At 35.8% G+C, this 18433-nt stretch overlaps 1 protein-coding gene across 2 annotated transcripts in view; it reads left to right on the top strand.

Annotated features, from left to right (window-relative positions):
- The window catches only part of Usp6nl (USP6 N-terminal like), a 161494-nt gene extending 144181 nt beyond the window's left edge, over positions 1 to 17313 (top strand). For both annotated transcript variants that reach the window (XM_027944886.3, XM_071599800.1), the window contains exon 15: positions 10160 to 17313. In XM_027944886.3, the coding sequence (XP_027800687.1) occupies positions 10160 to 11571 (1412 nt within the window). In that variant the 3' untranslated portion in view covers positions 11572 to 17313. The remainder of the gene's footprint in view (positions 1 to 10159) is intronic.
- Positions 17314 to 18433: the final 1120 nt, after the last annotated feature.

The following is an 18433-nucleotide window of genomic DNA, read 5'->3' as shown; positions in this document are numbered from 1 at the left end:
GGAAGAAGACACTCACTTGTGCTCACAGTAGTGCTATTCATGCAGCACAATTTGAAATTATTTCATGCTTAGTTCCAGAGAACTGCTCTGTCTCAATCCTGCTCTGGTCTCTGCTTCCCTACCTATTCCTTCCATCTCTTTTTTCTTCACTGGTTTCTTTTCTTGAGCTAATCTTTAAAATGAGCTACATAAAGTTGTTTATCTTGTGCTCTTTCCTTGGGCAGTTTAGTTTCCCAGTCAGAGCAATCTTAGAAGATTTCCAAGTCTGTGTGTCTATTCAACATCTTGGTCCTGGGAACTGAATTCCAACCTGTTTTGCCAATACTATAATTGGGCATCTTAACCTGCCTTCCTCTCAGATACTGCAAATTGGATGTCTAACTGAGCCAGCTATCTTTCCACTAATCTTGGAAGTTTCCCCTATTTCTCTTACACATTTCCTGTTGTCACAAAGTGGTCAACACCCATCTTTTCCTTCTTGCTCCTGCCTCTACTTCCTGGCACCCAGTTACTATGCAGTAGCTCATCAAGTGCTTTGTCTTTTAGTTCTTAATATCTCTGACATTTCTCTCCTGGAGTAGCAGTGGCATAAACTGGGGCCTCGACTGTAGTGCCCCTTCCTCATAGAACCAGAATGGTGGTATGAAATTCACATTCCCTCCTGGTACAGTCCAGTGTTTATGGGAGAAAACAAAAAGTCCTTGGTTTGGCATAAAAAACTCTCTTCTTGTCTTCTTTTCCACTTCATCCTTCCCACCTTCCCGGAACCATTAGGCAGCATAATAAATAGTAATAATAACAGGAAACAGTTTTGAGTTGTAAGTGATAGACTCCTTGCTGAATGATTTATATGAACATTACTTATTTTCCCCCAGCAACCCTTTGGAATGGGTTTTTGTTAATGCAAGTTTGTTTTTGTGTTTTGTTTTGGTTACTTTCAAAGACAATTTTCTATGCACAGGTTTATTTAGATTTTTTAAAATTAGTATTTTATATTTTCAAGTAGAAAATTAAGAAATCTATTTTTTTAAAAATATTTAATTCAGTTTAAAAAGTTAACATAGAGCTGGAGGTGTGGCTCAGTGGTAGAACTGTTACCTAGCATGTGAAAAGCCCTGGGGTCCCATCTTCAGTATTGGAAGGAAAATTAAAAAAAAAAAAAAAAGCATAGTGTTTTTAAATTTTGAAAATTTTAACATTCTCTTCTAAAGAAACTTTAGTAAACATTTTAAATTGTATTTATAAATCTGATATGTCCAGTTTGACTTAAATATCAGTTTTTACTTTGAAAACAAAATCTCCAATATTACAATAACTCATAAATCTAATTAACACCTCAGAATATGCCAAATCTTAAATCTCTTAAATATTTCTATACTGCTTATAAGTTTAAAATCAAAAGCACAAATCATGACTCATTTACATATCTTAAGTTGGCATGAAAAGGCTAACCATGGCCAAATTCTCTTAAATATTGACACGTAAAATAAGCAAGATATGAAATACAAGCCGATCCCTTACTTAATACAAAAAAATACAGAATTGATCATGTGTTTTATTCTCTTAAACTTGTCCATACTTAGTTCTAGATCTTTAGGAACTGAAAGATTTTAGTTTTTTCAGATAAATTTTGGGATACCTAGTGGAACTACAAACTGGGACATCATCTGAGTTCTTGGCAGTGACCCCACCTTCAGGCTGCCTCCCTTTCTATTTTCACAAGGTTGGTGCCCTTAGGCGGTTTTGTCCGGTGTCCCGTGCTCTAGATACTTAGATTCCAGTTGCACTCTGCCTCCTCCTTACTTTTCAAGGAAGACCACATCTTCCTACCTGGTGGGTTTGACTTTGCATTTCTTTTGTCTTTTACCTCTACCTTGTACTTTTAGAGGTCTTTGAATCTTAGGGACTAATATGTTCTTTTCATTTGTTTCTTATTTGTTAAGGCCATATTTCTTGCATTAATTGTCATTTATTTTAATTTATAGTAGTTTTCATTCTAATTTTGCCATCAGTTACTATCAATAACTTACAGAAGAGGAAATTTGGGCTTCCAGGTGAAGTATTTGCCCAAGGTCCTACATTTAGTAGGTGATAGGCATTTTAGTTGACCCAAGCCTGACTCCAAGGCCAATGCTTTACATGACAACAAAATGGCTACTACTCAGAGGTCACAGTTTGATGAGGTAAAGGGTGGGGAGGCTGCTCATTCATAGTAATTTGCCTTTGAATATGCTTTTCCTCCAAGAATGTTCCTAACAATTCTTCAGTTGGTTTTCACCATTCTGCTAAGTTTTCACAAATGTAGCTTCAGCATCATTATTTTACTGAAGCCTTCCCAGCAAGCCCCTACCTCTCCAAACCCACAGAATTTGATCACCTGTTGAATTTGTTCCTGAACTGAACTCCTCTGCATGCTCCTGTCTTCACACTTCCAGTGCTTGGCCCCTTGTGTTAGCGCATCTCTTGGATGGAGTGGGTTCCTTGCACAATTCTGCATTATTGGCATAAATGGAGTGCTTGGCATATAGCTGACACTCAAAGTTTGTTTGTTTGTTTTTTCCCTGAAATGAATGAAATTTTATTTTATTTTTTTCAGGTAGTAAAAGTCTGTCTACAAAGGGTTAGCCCAAAGCAGTTTTTTTGAAGTGATGAATCATTCTGTATCATTGGTACACACGTCAATTTTACTGTATGTTAAAATTTCTGAGTCTGGAGGTGTGGCCAGTGGTGGAGTACTTTCCCAGCATGCAGCACTTTTTGAGGGTTTGAGCGAGTTTTCACTTTTTGTTTATGTAAACCAGTGTCCCACACACTGCACTGTTTACATGTGCGTGAATTGAAACTCCAGGGAACACAAAATGTTACGTTGTTAAAATGAAATCATTTCACAGATTTGTTGAATTGTATGGTCTGAATAGGTTTACAATGAGAAATTTGTTAATAATTGTCTCCTTTGTTTCCCTTATCTTTTAAAAGCTAATCTGCTGAGAAGAAAGACCTACAAGCTTAGCTACAATAAAGTCTTTTAAGTTATAGCTATAACTTAGAAGCAAACCGTACCTCATTTAATCACCTTGTTCAAGGCTATAGTAATGTTTGAACTGTGTGTTCTTCTGGCTTACAGGTACATTGAACAAATAAAATTTGTGATTCAGTTACATATATGAAATCCATAATTTTGTGAGAATATTTAAAAACTTAGTTGAGCTTAGTACTTGATCTGGAGAGGGATAGGGTAACAGAATAGTAGATGAATTGTCACAGCAATCACCTCCAGCCATTTCTTAATGAAAACTGCTGGCCAAAGTATATATATTTAGTTGTTGCATTTTAAAAGTAGAACGTTGCTCGCAGGGAACATACTCAGCACTTTACGTAATTATGTCTCCTTGGGTGCAAAAAGCTGCTAAATGCCTCCAAGGCAATTCACCTGCAGATCTTGTAGTTGATGTGGTGTCCACTGGGTGGTGACAGAGACCTAAGTAAGACCAAAGGTGGATCAGCCTGTAGGGATTTAAGAGGGGATTCTTTCCTTTATCTTTTTGGAGAATAACGTTAAAGTATTGTTCTGTTGGCTTCTTCTTTTCTTTTCTTTTCCTTTTTTTTTTTTTTAAGAGAAAAACAATGTTTGAATTGCCTTTATTCTAAAATGTATCAAGTTACATTTCATCTGGGTTTTGTTGTTGTTGTTGTTTTGTGTTGTTTTATTTGATTTGTAACAGATCTCTTCATTACTAGCACTGGCATAAAAATACCTGTCATCTAATATGACCAAACACTGGTGAAAAATACCATTAATATGATATTTTCACAAAAGCTTTCCCCTTAATTCGGGCAGTACTTCTTCAACTCCTGTGCTCAGAGGAGGAAGAAGGGCAACATGAAATTTTAGACACAAAGCTGAATGAAAACATGAGTGAGCAACAGTATAATTATATCTATTGAAAAGCAGCCCAGGCTGAGGGCACAGTGATACCTGTGAATCTGCTCGAATCTTATTACTTATAGTTAGTTGCCTAGAGGTGAAAAGAGACATTTAAACCAACAAAGACCAAGTACAGCACTATTGGTGTGTATGTATATGTATGGTAGTTCAAGTAGGTTAACATAGCTCTAAAAGGAGATTGTACTAAAATGTTTAATGATTTATTTGAGTGAACTTATGTGCAGACAAAAGTAGAGAATATCATTCATATGTGAAAATAATTCTGATGACAGAGGGGTTAGAATGAGAAAATCTGAATAAATATTAATAAGAGGAACTTGAAGGCAGAGGAAGCCAGGGTGTGACTAAGAGACTAGTTACTTGTTGGAGCGAGGGTGTTTTGGAATATTCCATTTGACCAAATGAACTTGAGAGAGATTGCTGTGACTGTCAGTCATCTTCGAAAAATTGCAGAACCAAACAAGTGTTTAAAGGATGGAGATGAGAAAAAATGTAGTTCTTTATTTTAAAATGAATAAAAGATCATATAAATTCTAGATCAGTAAATATGATATGTAAAGGAAGAATCAATAAATGGATTAATTGAAAAATGGCTTTTTGAGCACTTAGCAACCAAATAAGGTAACCACTAACCATGGTTCCATGAAGAATTAACCTGATAAGCCTGATTAATCTGATTTCATTGTTTGTTGAGATAGTTCATTTAGTGAATCAGAAAAAAATGCTATTAGCCTAGTATATTTAGGTAAAAATAAAGTGTTTCACAAAGTTGTGATACTTTTAGGAATAAACTAAAGATACTGCTTGCACCAAAACTGTTGTACACCAAAACTGCAGGTTAATATCATTTTACCTATTGAAGCATATTCTGTGCTTTTAAACTTTATACATCCTTATTATGTAAGCAATGTGTGTTTGTAGTAGAAAAATTATATATTAAACAAAAATAATATTCAGTCTAAGAACAGTATTTTTCAGGCTAACCACCTCTAATATTTATTTCTTATAGTCATTTTTGTAGACATATATAGATTTGTGCCTATATTTTATTCATTATAAATGGGATTATACTGCTTTTATAACTTGCTTTTTTTGCTGATTAATGTTAAAAATATATTAGCATAGCAATAAGATTGCTGAATTTATTTTATATTCCATAGTTTATTTCACCACATATATTTCATGATTATTAATTTCAAAACTCAAGTATATGATTTTCCAGAAGCAATGCAGTTTTGAATATCTTTATAGCAAACATTTTGCATGTGCCTTAATTATATTAAATTTCCAGAGGTGAAATGCTAGATCAAAAGCTTTGATACGTATTTTGGAGAATTTGTTTCTCCAAACCCACAATAGTGAGATACTAATTTCAGAAGTATTTTAATTTGCACTTCTCTGGTAACTCATATTTACCTACTCTCTTTTTTCCTGTTCACATTCTTTATTTAGTTTTCTATATGGGGTATCCTTCATTTTCTTACTAATTATTATGAGTTTGTTATATTTTAAGAAGTTAAGGTGCTCCACCTAACTTACTTAGTTCAGTATTTGTAATCAATCACTTAAATGAAAGAATTGAAGCACAGTGTTTAGATTTGTGGTTGGCATTACATGGGAAGGTATAATATTAAATTTCAGGGAGATCTCCCATTGATGAGTCAGAATTAAGATAAACTTGGCTAGTAATCAAGATGTACTTTGAATTTGTCTTAAAATAATATGCCTTGAGTAATAACAACAGTTGCTAAGTACCTGCTGTATTCCAAGTAATATGCTAGCCTTTTTTTTTTTTCATATAAACTCCAGTTTTCACAGCATATCTACAAAACGATGTTACTATCTTCATTAATAAATAAGAAATCTGAGACTGGAACGGTTTCGTTATATAAATTCAAGATGGCAGAGCCAGGATTCAAAATCATGTCATTTGTCCTTGTTGGCCGTGCTGTTCACACTATGCCTTGGACATATACAACATTTGGGAAATAATGTTTGTGAAAAGGGTCAGCAAGGCAATGTGAGGACCAGAAAGCAAATCCGTTTTCCATTACAAAGCTGGATAAGGGAAGTAATCTAATCACACATTTTATTTTCTTTAGTTCAAATAGAGAATATTGCTTAAATGTCTGGCCACCACACTTTAAAAGGGTACCATTTTTGGATGTGGCCAGTGTTGGAATGCTTGTGTAGCATGTGCAAGGCCCTGGGTTTCATCCCCAGCACTGCAAGGAAAGGGCAATGGGATACCCTTTCATGTCCCTCATCATCAAGAAGTGGCCAAAGCTGAGTGTTTGTGGAAAACACTTTGGAAAGCCAACCTCAAGTTGACCATCCCAGCAATATGGAATCTGCAAAGTTTTGAAAACTCTAAATTCTTCTATGGATTTGTTATTGCCCCAGTCTAGCTTCCATGTTTGCTTCATTAAGTTGTCTTTTTGATGTGGTTATATAAAATAAATTTTAATTGGTATAGTTGGTTTTATTACATTTAAATTAAAATATTTATTAATGTTTCCTAACCATAACAGTAAATGATCATAAATAATAAAATATGTGACTTTTTGCTATCAGAAAAGGCAATCTATAATTTTTTTTAAATAGAAATAAATCAATTTTAAGAGTTAGAATATAGATCTAAGGATAGCTACTCTTTGAAACAGCTAATTTCGGATAAATTAAGTTTTCATGAATTGTGAATTGATGAAGACTGAAATATTGGAAGCAGACTGTGGGCATCTGCAGGCAGACCGAAGAGCACTGAGCCTCCACCCACAGTGTGGTTCCAGGGAGAACATGTGCAAGGCACAGTAGCTGCTCAGTTTGAGATCTGTTTTATTCTGCCTTTTTTTAAAAAATTCTACTATGGAGGGTTTTTAAAACATTTAACATTATGTAACTAAAAGTTGGTGGCTCTCTCTGTAGACTGCCAGAAGCCAGTGAATAGAGAAGAGGGACAGCTGAAAAGGCTCAGCATGAAAATCTTTGCAGCAAATCCAGTTTTGTCCCTGTGGCAGCACATTTTGTTGGTGTGAATTCGCCATTCTCTTGTGCCACAGCTTTCCTTTGCTTTTAAATATTTGTTTTCATTGGGTTCCTACTCACCAACCTGAAAGGGTGTTCTGATGATTGGCTGATACTGTTATCCTGATGGACTGTCAACCAGCCATTAAATTAGCCAATCATATTACTATATTCTGCTTAAAAAATTGTCAGAGGAGACTAAAGGAAAGTTCATAAATTCAGCTTTTCTGTTACATAGGTTGGTTTTGATTATTTGGTGGTGTTGGGAATTAAATCCAGGGCCTCACAATGCTAGGCAAGTGTACTGCCACTGAGCCACACCCTAACCCTCTATTATATAGGTTTTTATATCTTATTGATAATTTGTATTTGTTGGGATTATTTGCCAACAGGGAAGAAGGAATTAATATATTTATCTGGGATTAAATGAAACTTTTTGGAGATTCTAGAGTAGTTTTATATTTATTGCTCACTAGCTTTTAACTGGGGGGGGGGGGGGGGGCAGAATAACTACCTGTGGCTATTTTTGATTTGGGCTGCATTTAAGTCGACTTTCTTAATTCCATGAATTTCATATGTTGACTAGGGAGAAGCCAAACTGGAAATGCTTTGATCATTTCACATAACACTTATAAAGCAAGGAAAACTTTTCTGTATAACAAACATTTTACAGTTTAGATTATCACTTGAAATAATTTTTCTACATATCATAAAATCATTTATTACAAAAAGACATAAGAGCCACATTGATATGCCAACTACTGCTGAATGGTATTTGTCACTGTCCTTAAACCACTCTATTCATTCCCTTACAGTTCACATCTAAAACACTGAGCAAGCGTGTAGACTCTACCTTAATAATGAATCCCAGAAACAACCTCTTCTCACTACTTTTCACCCCACTTATAGTGTAGGGGTAAAGAACAAAAATTCTGGAATCAACTCTGGGTTTGAACTCTGGATCTGCTGCTTACTAGCCTTGAGTTTTTCAGCAAGTTAATCCTTGCCTCAGGCATCTCGTCTATTAAAAATGAAGAAACAGTAGTGACCAATGTTCTCTGCCATATGTACAGATTTTGAGCAGTGGCTGATTCATAGTGAGTACTTCATGAGTATTAGCAGTTATTGTCACCATTATCATCCTTAGTTATTACCACAGCCGAAGTCTACTCTGCCATTTCATGTGACCTTTCTAATATAAACATCAGATCATGTAACTCCCTGCTGAAAAGCCTCTAGCATTTTTCATTTAACTCCACACAAATTCCCAAGTCCTCACTCTAGTCAGTGTCCTTTGTGACTTGATACTGTGGGTCCTTGGCCTCATCCTCTGTTTTTCTCCCTCTAGACCTTTATTCAAAAGGCCTTGTTCTTGATGGTACTCTTTGCTGCCCTGTGCTGCCTGACCCTGATGGTTTTAATTGCTTTTTCCACTTTTTTCATAGCACTATGTACAAGTAGAGTATGAGCTCCAGAAGGACAGGGCCTAGGACAGTGCCTGGGACCTAGTAGTTGCTGTATGCATTTGTTGAATGGATAAACAAATGAAACAGAATTTCATTGCCACTTCTGATGCTTTTGTGCTTTTAAATATATAAAACCAAGAGCTTATATAAATACTGTCAATATAAATTCAGTTAAAACCATCAAAAGTTTCTCTACAAGTTTATGAAAATGGCACAGTGAAAGGTAACAGTGAAGTGGGATAAGATTGGCTTTTCTGAGACTGCTTTCCTATGTATAAAACACAGGCAGGACCACGTCTTGTTGGGGCCGTAGGGCTCTGAGGATCTGCCTCATCAAAGGAAGAAGAAAATGGGCATAACTGGGAGCCTGATGATAAATTGACAAGGTTTATTAACACCAAGACTTGAGCCTCATAAAAACAAAGACATGGTCTGTGTGCTCACCACTTACAGGGCTGTTGCTCAGCACAGTGGCCATTGCAGAGTGTATTAGTAGCTATTGTTGGATATTTTTTATTTCAAGTGACAATATGTTATTTTGTGATAACAGGTGAAAAACAAGTTGAAATTTTAGCATATGGAGTCTGTTGTTTTTTCATGATGGTATTTATTGACTACCCATAATAGATCAGCTTAAAACACTTCATACTAAAATGGCCAGTTTATTCAACCTTTCTTCAATTCCTCATGAATTTTCTATTAATTACTTAAAATATAAAACAAAACGTATCTGATACAATTTTCTTTCTTTAATTTTTTTTCTATTTTTGTACTTAAAGTAAGACCTTTTTAGAATTTTACTTCTGGTTAGAGAATACTTTTTATCAGGAAATTATCCTAAGGAAGGTATTCAAGATATAATAATAACAATAATGTTGAGACAAGTTTGACACTACAGTAGGTCATCAGTTGAATTTTAAATTTGACAGACCTGCTTGAAGTTGATAGGGAAAGTTTTTCTGTTTTTTTTTTTTGTTGTTGTTGTTGGTTTGTTTGTTTTTAAAGTATTTTTTTTTTAGTTGTAATTGGACACAATACCTTTATTTTATTTATTTTTATGTGGTGCTGAGAATTGAACCCAGTGCCTTGCACGTGCTAGGCACAAGTGCTTTACCACTGAGCCACAACCCCAGCCTGGGAAATTTACTGAGATTTGGAAACCATTTTAGTTGAGATAGATTAAAGTAATGTAATATTAAGACACTGAATTACTGACTCTGCAGGATTGTGTCAGGAATGGAAATAGAACATCAGCTTTGCATTCCTGGAAAAAACATGTAACAATATGTCTGAACAAAATACAGGAATCGTGTTATACAATTGTGTGAATCTTGTCCACAAGGTTTCAGACTGTTCCTGCCTGTATATTGCCTAATAAGGTCTTGAGTTTTGGTATGTTTTAATATTGGTCTTTCCAGAAAAAGTACTTCTTGACAGTCATTAAAATTCCATGGTATAGGGCTGGGGATGTGGCTCAAGCGGTAGCGCGCTCGCCTGGCATGCGTGCGGCCTGGGTTCGATCCTCAGCACCACATACAAGCAAAGATGTTGTGTCCGCCGAAAACTAAAATAAATAAATAAATAAATAAATATATTTTTAAAAAATTCCATGGTATAAAAATATGTATATATAAAAAACATGCAATTATTAATAATGTGTACTTAAATCAGATACTATTTACTCAGATATTTATTTTACTTATGAATTTATCTTTCCCTTTAGGTAAAGAGGATGAATATCCAAAGAAACCTTTGGGGCATCTTCCACCTGAATGTCACTCCACTGGCATTAATCACCTGAGCAATGGACAAAGAAGTGTTGGCAGGCCCAGTCCCCATATAAGCAGCAGAAGAGAAAGTGGATCATCGCCTTCCAAAAAGCATGAGCACTCACCCCACCATCAGAGTAGAACTGGTACTCCAGAAAGAGTCAGGCAGCTCCGGCAGAAGTCCGTGGATGAGGATAGTAAAAATCTTAATGAGGCAGCTTTTCAAAGAAAACTTGCATCAGGTCCACAAGACAATTCTGAGCAGTATAACCATGCAGCTGCTAACCAAAATAGCAATGCTACTTCAAATATCAGAAAGGAATTTATGCCCAAATGGAATAAACCCTCAGATACTTCAGCTATTGAAAGGACTGCCAAATATGCCATTGAAGGTAGATCGGTGCACCCTACACTTGCAGTCACCATCCCAAATTCTACTGATCCTCGGATATCAAACACAAGGCAAAAGATGAAGGTTTTGGATGCTGATGATGGGAAGCGAGGCTCCAATGCATCCCAGTATGATAACGTACCTGGTGGTGAGAATGAAAATGGAACTTCTGCTGAAGAAGCACTAGAAAGGGCTTACTCTCATAGTCCAAGGAACATTGTTTACTCTAACAGTCCACGAAAGCATGTTGAGCCAGGTTCTAGTCCATCAAAAGTATCCAACAAGTTTACTTTTAAAGTACAGCCTCCAGGCTATACAAGACATCAATCCCAGGTAGAAGGGGAAGATCGAGGGACTGTGCACCCACCTTCCTACAGCAACCCCCCTATTTACCATGGAAATTCTCCAAGACACATCTTCACTGCTAACAGCAGCTTTGTACCTCCACAGATCAGCCCTGGGACTCAAATTCATCCTTCCCGAAGACCTTTCGGTTCTACTCTGTCAGTTGATATTTCTCCAGAGAAATCTTACAGCCGCCCAACACCTCTTGTTCTACCATCCAATCGAATAGAAGTCCTTCCTGTTGATATTGGTGCTGGGGGATACTCAAGCAATTCAGGGTCACCAAAGAATGGAAAATTCATCATTCCTCCAGTGGATTATTTGCCAGATAACAGAAAATGGTCAGAAATTAGTTATTCATACAGACCTGAGATGCATGGACAATCATGGACCCGAGATGCTAACCGTAGCCACTTAAGCAATTTACCAAAATATTCAGCCTTTCAACACGTACCCTTTCAGGACCATAATCTCCCAGCAGTTTCAGTAGATAGTCCAGTGCGGTATAAAACTTCACCAGCTGTAGAAGATGCCAGTTCAGCTGGGTATCAGTATGCAGGGCCTTCACCTCCAGCATATCACTACAGAAAGCGGGAGGGGCTTTCTGTTCAAGAATCAGTATTGCTGTGAGAATATATGTATACTTGGCAAAAGACGAGAATAGAAACCATATGAAACCTGCATTGCTATGTTTGTAATTGCCAAAGCAGTATTTTATACTCTTGGAAACAACTCGCAGAATTCTGATGTATATTAGTAATAATAATATGTAGAAGTTTTCATCCCACATGTAGATGCTGCTTAAGATGAGCATTTTAAATTGCATCATCACTGAACCTGTTAAAGAATTTAACCTGGAAACATAGCAATAGCATTTAGGGGTACACACACAATAATAATCCTTTACTCAGTTTCATTTATATCTTTCTCCAAAAACTGACATTTTATTCTTTTGGCCCATTCTGTTTTAGCTAATGTTAACAAACCACTGAGGAAACCCTAGAACAGATGTTTTTTAAGGCTACATATAATATGTCTTTTAATAGATATTATTGGCACCTATACATAACACATTTGAATACAGACCTGAAGAAAAAAAAAACTTTTTTTAAAAACGACTTTTAATCTAGATCCATGGAATAATATTATATTTTTCTTTTTCTTGTCTTTTAGTCTAGTTCTACCCCCCCACCCCCCATGTTTTTAACCTGGGACCTAAACTGACTAAAATTAAGAGTTTTCCCTGACTTTGTTAATATAGTGTCTCACAGAATGCTCATTGTTATCCTTCAATGGCTGCCATTTTCTTTCAATCTGAAAATTAAAGACATGGGAGAGAAAGGCTGACCACATACTGGTGCTTAAAAGTTGGAGCAGGTAGGTAAGTTTATGGCCAAAGGCACAACTCTCCTTGTATCCATTTCCCCCAGATGATTCTTAAGTGCTTTTTTGCACCTGGCTCTGCTCTTTCTTTTGGAATGCTCAGAGCATGCTGTTCCTTGCCAGATACCAGGAATGCTGCAGGAGAAGTTGCAACTTAGTGACCATGCAGCACTGGAGGAACAAGGTGAAAGGCCTTTGAAGTTCATTTGAAAGAAGTATTAATGGTCTGGTTACTTCTCAATTCTGCCTCTTAAATTCTTGCAGGGCCTCACCTTGAAGAGCCCAAGGCAGTTGTTTACATGATCATTTTCTGACATTTTCTTTAAAGAATGTAATCAATGGATATTGCTGCAGTTATCAGGCCATTATGTTATTCATATTAAAATTGTAAAAAAGATGATTCTAACTATTAATAGGCATCTCAGATCTTGATCTTTTTAAAAAATATAGTGTGACTTTCAAACTTTCAAAACTATTTTTTCTTTTTCTGTGAAAAAAATTCAGGTTCATGGTTTAAAACAATCAGTGATATCTTTAAAAATAATTCTATTACACTACAATTACCGAAACACAAAATTTTGGGCACTCCAAGAAAATAGAACTTTGTTTTTAATTGGAGTACTTGTTTTCAACATTATTGTGCTCATATTAGAAAACAAAAAGTTAGAAAATCTAACATAGATGGCTCTTCCTGTTGCAAGTTGGGGCTTTAAGCTTTTGAGGTACAAAAGTGTGTCTTAAAATGCAAATAACATTTGTTTAGCTAGTGAATGTGACAATATTTTTATGTATATAATGAGTCTAATGTAATTTTAATCAACCTGGTAATGATGTTTTTAAATGGCAAAACAAATGCAGTGTATAAAAGCTGAACACTACACTGGAGCTCAAACTCCTGATAAAATAACAGGTTCTTGATTTAGATCATGTGGAAGCTGAGAAATAAATGTGTATAAAAATGTGCTGAGGATAGTAATTCAAATTTTTAAACTATGATTCTGTGACTTATAATGAACCAAGCTGTACAATTTAGTTTATGAGAGCACCCAAGCTGCTCATATATATATATATAATCAACAGTGGTAAATACTGTAGAGTTTATATATATATGCAAAAATATATATATGCGCACACACACACTATTTTCTTATGTCATCTATGACATTTTTTATCTGTATACTTTTTTGATGTGATTGTTTTTAACATGCTAAAAGTAATAAGTATTTTTTGTTTTGTGTCTTCTATGTGCATTTTTTTAATATGGCAAAAGTGCTGCATTCCTGATGCTTCTAAGGCTACTTTTCTAATTGAGAGATGTTGCCCAGTGTTCACCACATTAATTGTGTATGTTACAATTCTGTGTTTTATGTTTTATTAATTTCCAGTAAGACTGTATTTAGAATGACATCATCTTTCCCTTATTTAATGACATTACAATATTATTTCTAGTCTTCCCTCTTACCAAATGTAGCTATGTTCATTTTTTAAGCAGAATTTAATTTGAAATTATTTTGCCACTATATAGTTTTACTCTTTCAAATTTATTTTTTAATAAAAGTTAATGAAATGATGATAAAAGATGAAAAAATATTGGCAAAGAGGGTCAAAATTGGTTTTTGTCTGTAATAGTATGCACATGGTGTATTTTGCCGTTGATTATTCTCTTTATGACAGTTGTGCCCAAAATAATAAGAATTTTGGTATTGTTTTTATTTTTATTTATTATTTATGTGTGTATTATATTTAGTTTGAGAAGTTAAAGAAACTATATTCAGGACCTCAAAGGGTTTTAAAAATTGAATTCCTTTTTTTTAATAGAATTATTTAAAAATGGAAAGCTTCTTAATGCAGATATTGAAAATTTTTGAAAGCATGCAAAGAGTTTCCTTCAGTCCAAAGGACATTTTTGGAAAAAAAGATATAATTATTTAACATTCTATTTTAATTTTGAGGAGATTCTAACACTAAATTGTGTCTACTCAGTGTAACTTTAAGGTAGACTTGCATAGTTGTAATGGCTTCAAATTTCTTGGATCCTTTTATAATGTAAGCACAAAAACTGTACCTAGTCAGTAGTTTGTTGAGATCTGTTTTCCTTTCACTTTCATGATGAGAGAAAAACATGCCATGTCTACAAATACAGATTTATTCATAGAGGACCTCCAGCTTCCTCATCTGAAATCAGATTATTATTCTGAGTTACCTTTTAGAAACACGCTTTTATTTTAGTATGCATTTGATGGTGTGACGCATCTTAATATTATTAATTAATGATTATGGTTTGAGGATTTGGGTTTTTTTGTTTGTTTGTTTTGCTTTAAATTGTCCTTTAGTAGATTTTAAATGTCTGTAAATAAGGATAGTAATGCTTATTGGCCAAATAGAAGGGGTCAAACTTTACTTATTGGTTGGTTGGTTGGTTGGTTGGTTTTTGCCACTGATCCGCATTCCCACATTCCCAGGGCTTTTCTTTTTTCTTTTGAGACAGGGTCTTGCTAAGTTGCTGAGGCTGGCCTCGAATTTGTGATCCTCAATCCTCAGCCCCAAGTCACTGGGATTATAGATGTGCGCCCTTGCACCCAGCCAAACTTTACTTTTAAGATGACCCAAGTTTTTGAGAATAGGAGAAAGGAATCTCTGTAACATCTATTGATACATTTTAGTTTCAAAAGAACTTTTACTTATCCATAAATCTAACTGCCATCATCTTATAGATGAGGCAACTGAGAAAGGAATAATTTCAGATTTCTAAACAGTGGATTTTGACACTTGCTTCTCTTTAGAATTATCTGGTAAACTTTAAAATTTCTTTTCTGCTGGGATCCCATCCCAGACCACTAAAATCACACTATCTGGATGGAATCCAGGCATCTGATAATACTTTTCCCCCCCTAAAACTTTAAAGTTTAATCATTAAGCTCTCTTTAAAAATCTCTCCAAAGATTCTCACTGTGAGCTCAAAAATTAGTAACAGATTAACAGTTTGACTTTAGAAATTCTGACATCAGGAAAGTTAGGAAAAACTCCACCGGAAAGATTAAGATTGCCAGCCATCTTTGTAAATTCTGATGAACTGGTTATAGTGTGGATCACTTCATACGAAAGGCAGTATGACCTTGTAACACTCTCATTTGCTATTTCTAACAGTCCTTCAAAACAGAGAGAGCTTTTTAAGATTTCCATTTTCCTAAACAACCTCTGGCTCCCCCTTTCCTTAAATGACATGTTTTTAAAAGCTCAGCTATTTGGAAGCCTGAGCGCTGAGAAAACACTGACTAGTTAGCCCTTCATTGGAGCAGTCAACATTTTATTGAGCATCTTCAAAAGTACCAGGGAACTGTGCTGTGTTCACTCTTCAAGATTTGAGACAGGTTTGTAATATTTGTGTCTTGATTCAGTGTGGAGATGTCCACAGGCTTTGTGTGGACACAAAAGGCCAAGAATGACCCGTGCTCAAAAAGCTTAGGAAGCCCTTGTGAGGGAGTTGCCTCAGAGCCTGAAAGGATTAGGATAGTAGACGGGAGGCAGTGAGAAAGGGGAAATGCTGCAGAGGGATGAAGGCAAGAGCAGCTGCATGAGCTGCAGGGTATGTGTGTGAGGTTTTGCCCCTTGGATGTGTTTGTGGGGTGAAGTGGCAAAGGAGGGAGAAGTCCCACAAAGAGACCAGATGTGGAGGCCCTCGTATGCTACTGAACCTGACCCTGGCGGGGTTTGCCATGCTTGTGTTTCCATTTCCTCTGGTCCTTGAGGCTGTGGAGGCTGGGCAGATGTGAGGGAGTGAGTCTGGAGCTAGTTAGGAAGACAGGAGGAGTCCTTTATCTCCATGTGCTACAGAGCTTAAGGCCAGGGAAGAAGCTGCGAAGAAACAGTGATTAATTTGAAAACTGATTACTAAATGAAATTGGCAAGACTTGACAATGGAATGAAAGCAATACTAATAATCCTAGTAAGAAAAATAGTTAGTATTGAATGCATATTATGTATCTGACGATGTCCTAAGCATTTAATGTGTATCAGTTTGTTTAATTCTCAAAATAACTATGTTGTGTGTACTACTATAATTCCCAGTTCACAGATGAGAAAACTAAGCACAAAGTTTAGGTAACTTTCCCCTAGTGACACAGCTGGTAAGAATAGAGCCAGGACTTGAATCCCCAGCCTGTTTCCCTCCCTACCCCTGAACTGATTTAAGGAGGCATAACTTGCCTATCATAAAATTCACCCATTTCACTTTTAGAAGATTTTTTAGTAATTGTATCATTATCACAACTAATTTTAGAAAATTGTCATCACCTCAAAAAGATCTATTGTGCCTATTTTCAATTCAGGCCTGTTCTCATGCTCAGTGCTCAGGCAACTACTGATCACTTTCAGTCCTGATTTGCCTTTTCTGGATACTGTCTTGAAGTGGAATCAGACAATAGGGGTATTTTGCCTCTGGTTTCTTTTACTTAGCAATGTCTTTGAGGTTCATTCTTGTATCATGTATCAATAATTTGCTTTTTATTGCTGCATAGTATTCCATTGTGTAGCACTGTCACCTTGTGCTTATTCATTAGTTGATAGACATTTGGATTATTTTCACATGTTGCTGTGACCATTTGTGTACACATTTTTATATGGACATATGTTTTAACTTTTTTTGAGAAACTTCCAGACTGTTTTCCAAAGCAGTTGTGCCATCTTGCATTTCTACCCACAATGGAGGAGGGTTCTGATTTCTTGTCAACACTTGTGATTATCTGAGTTTTTAATTATAGCCATCCTAGTGAATGTGAAGTGATATCTCATGGCTTTGATGTGCATTTCTCTGATAGCTAATGATGTTAAGCATCTTTTTATGTGCTTTTGGGCCAATTGTATATCTTCCCGGTAAAATGTCTGTTTAAATATTTTGCTTTCTTTTTAATTGAATTTTCTTATTATTGAATAATAAGAGTTCTTAATATATTCTGGATATAAGTTCTTAATAGATGTGATTTGCAAATATTTTCTCCCATCCTGTGATTTGTCTTCCGTTTCTTACTAATGTCTTTAGAAATGAATGTGTTTTTAATTTTAAAGAAATCTAGTTTATTAGTTTCCTTGTATGAATTGTGCTCTTAGTGCTGTATATCTCTGCTTACCTTAAGGCCATAAAGATTTTTCTCCTGATGTATTCTGGAAGTTTCACTGTTTGGACTCTTAAATTTAGGCTTCTAAGCCATTTTGAATTAGTTTTTTTTTAGTGCAGGGTAAGAGATTAATTCCAGGGGATGGCCAGTGATCTCAGCACATACGTTAAAAAGAAAGACTGAGCCTTGCCCCATTGCACCTCTGTTAGAAGTTAATTGAACATATATGTAAGAATTTTTAAGCTCTGAATCACGAAGTGTACATACATGCTCCCCTTTTGTGTGTTTTCATGTGTGCAGGGATGGAGAAGTTAGCTGTTCTTACTAGGCTATTCTGAGTCCTTTGTATTTCTGTATAAATTTGAAGATCTGCTTATCAATTTCTGCAGAAAAATCTGCTGAAGTTTTGGTAGGGATTATTTTGTATCTATATATAAATTTAGAAAGATGGTCATCTTAACAATATTGAGTCTTCCAATCTATAATCATAGATTCTGTCTCTCCATTTATTTTGAGCTTTTAAAATTTCTCTCACAGGGTTTTGTGAATTCAGTATACGTCTTGCACAACTTTTGCTAAAACAGTTCCCATTCTCTCGTGAATGGCTTTGCTCTGAAACAGCATGCTCTGCTGTTAGGAGAGAGGAAGATTGGTTTTTGTAGTTCACGGGTTGAGTGAAAATGGGGGAAGGGTGGCCACCATCTGGTGAAAACAGTTGAGGAGAAAGAGCGGTTTAGGTTTAGTGCAAAAGCTACTTCTGTTCTGACGTGTAGAATTTGTAAATTGGAGATTGACGGATGGCGTTGTCTGACAGGCAGTTGGCTATTCTAAAGAGAGATTTGGGACTCACCAGCATGAAGGAAGTAGAGTCAGGAGAGTATTCACACTGGAAGAAGGCCAGCAGGCAAAGGGTGGGGAGAGCCTAGGATGTTGACCCAAACTGCACTATGACTATTAAGTTACCAAGCAGGGATAATACTGCGTAGCAGGGTTAT

This window comes from Marmota flaviventris, chromosome 12 (genome assembly GCF_047511675.1).
Source record: "Marmota flaviventris isolate mMarFla1 chromosome 12, mMarFla1.hap1, whole genome shotgun sequence".
Classification (NCBI taxonomy): Eukaryota; Metazoa; Chordata; class Mammalia; order Rodentia; family Sciuridae; genus Marmota; species Marmota flaviventris.
This window is presented reverse-complemented; position numbering and strand designations above follow the sequence as displayed.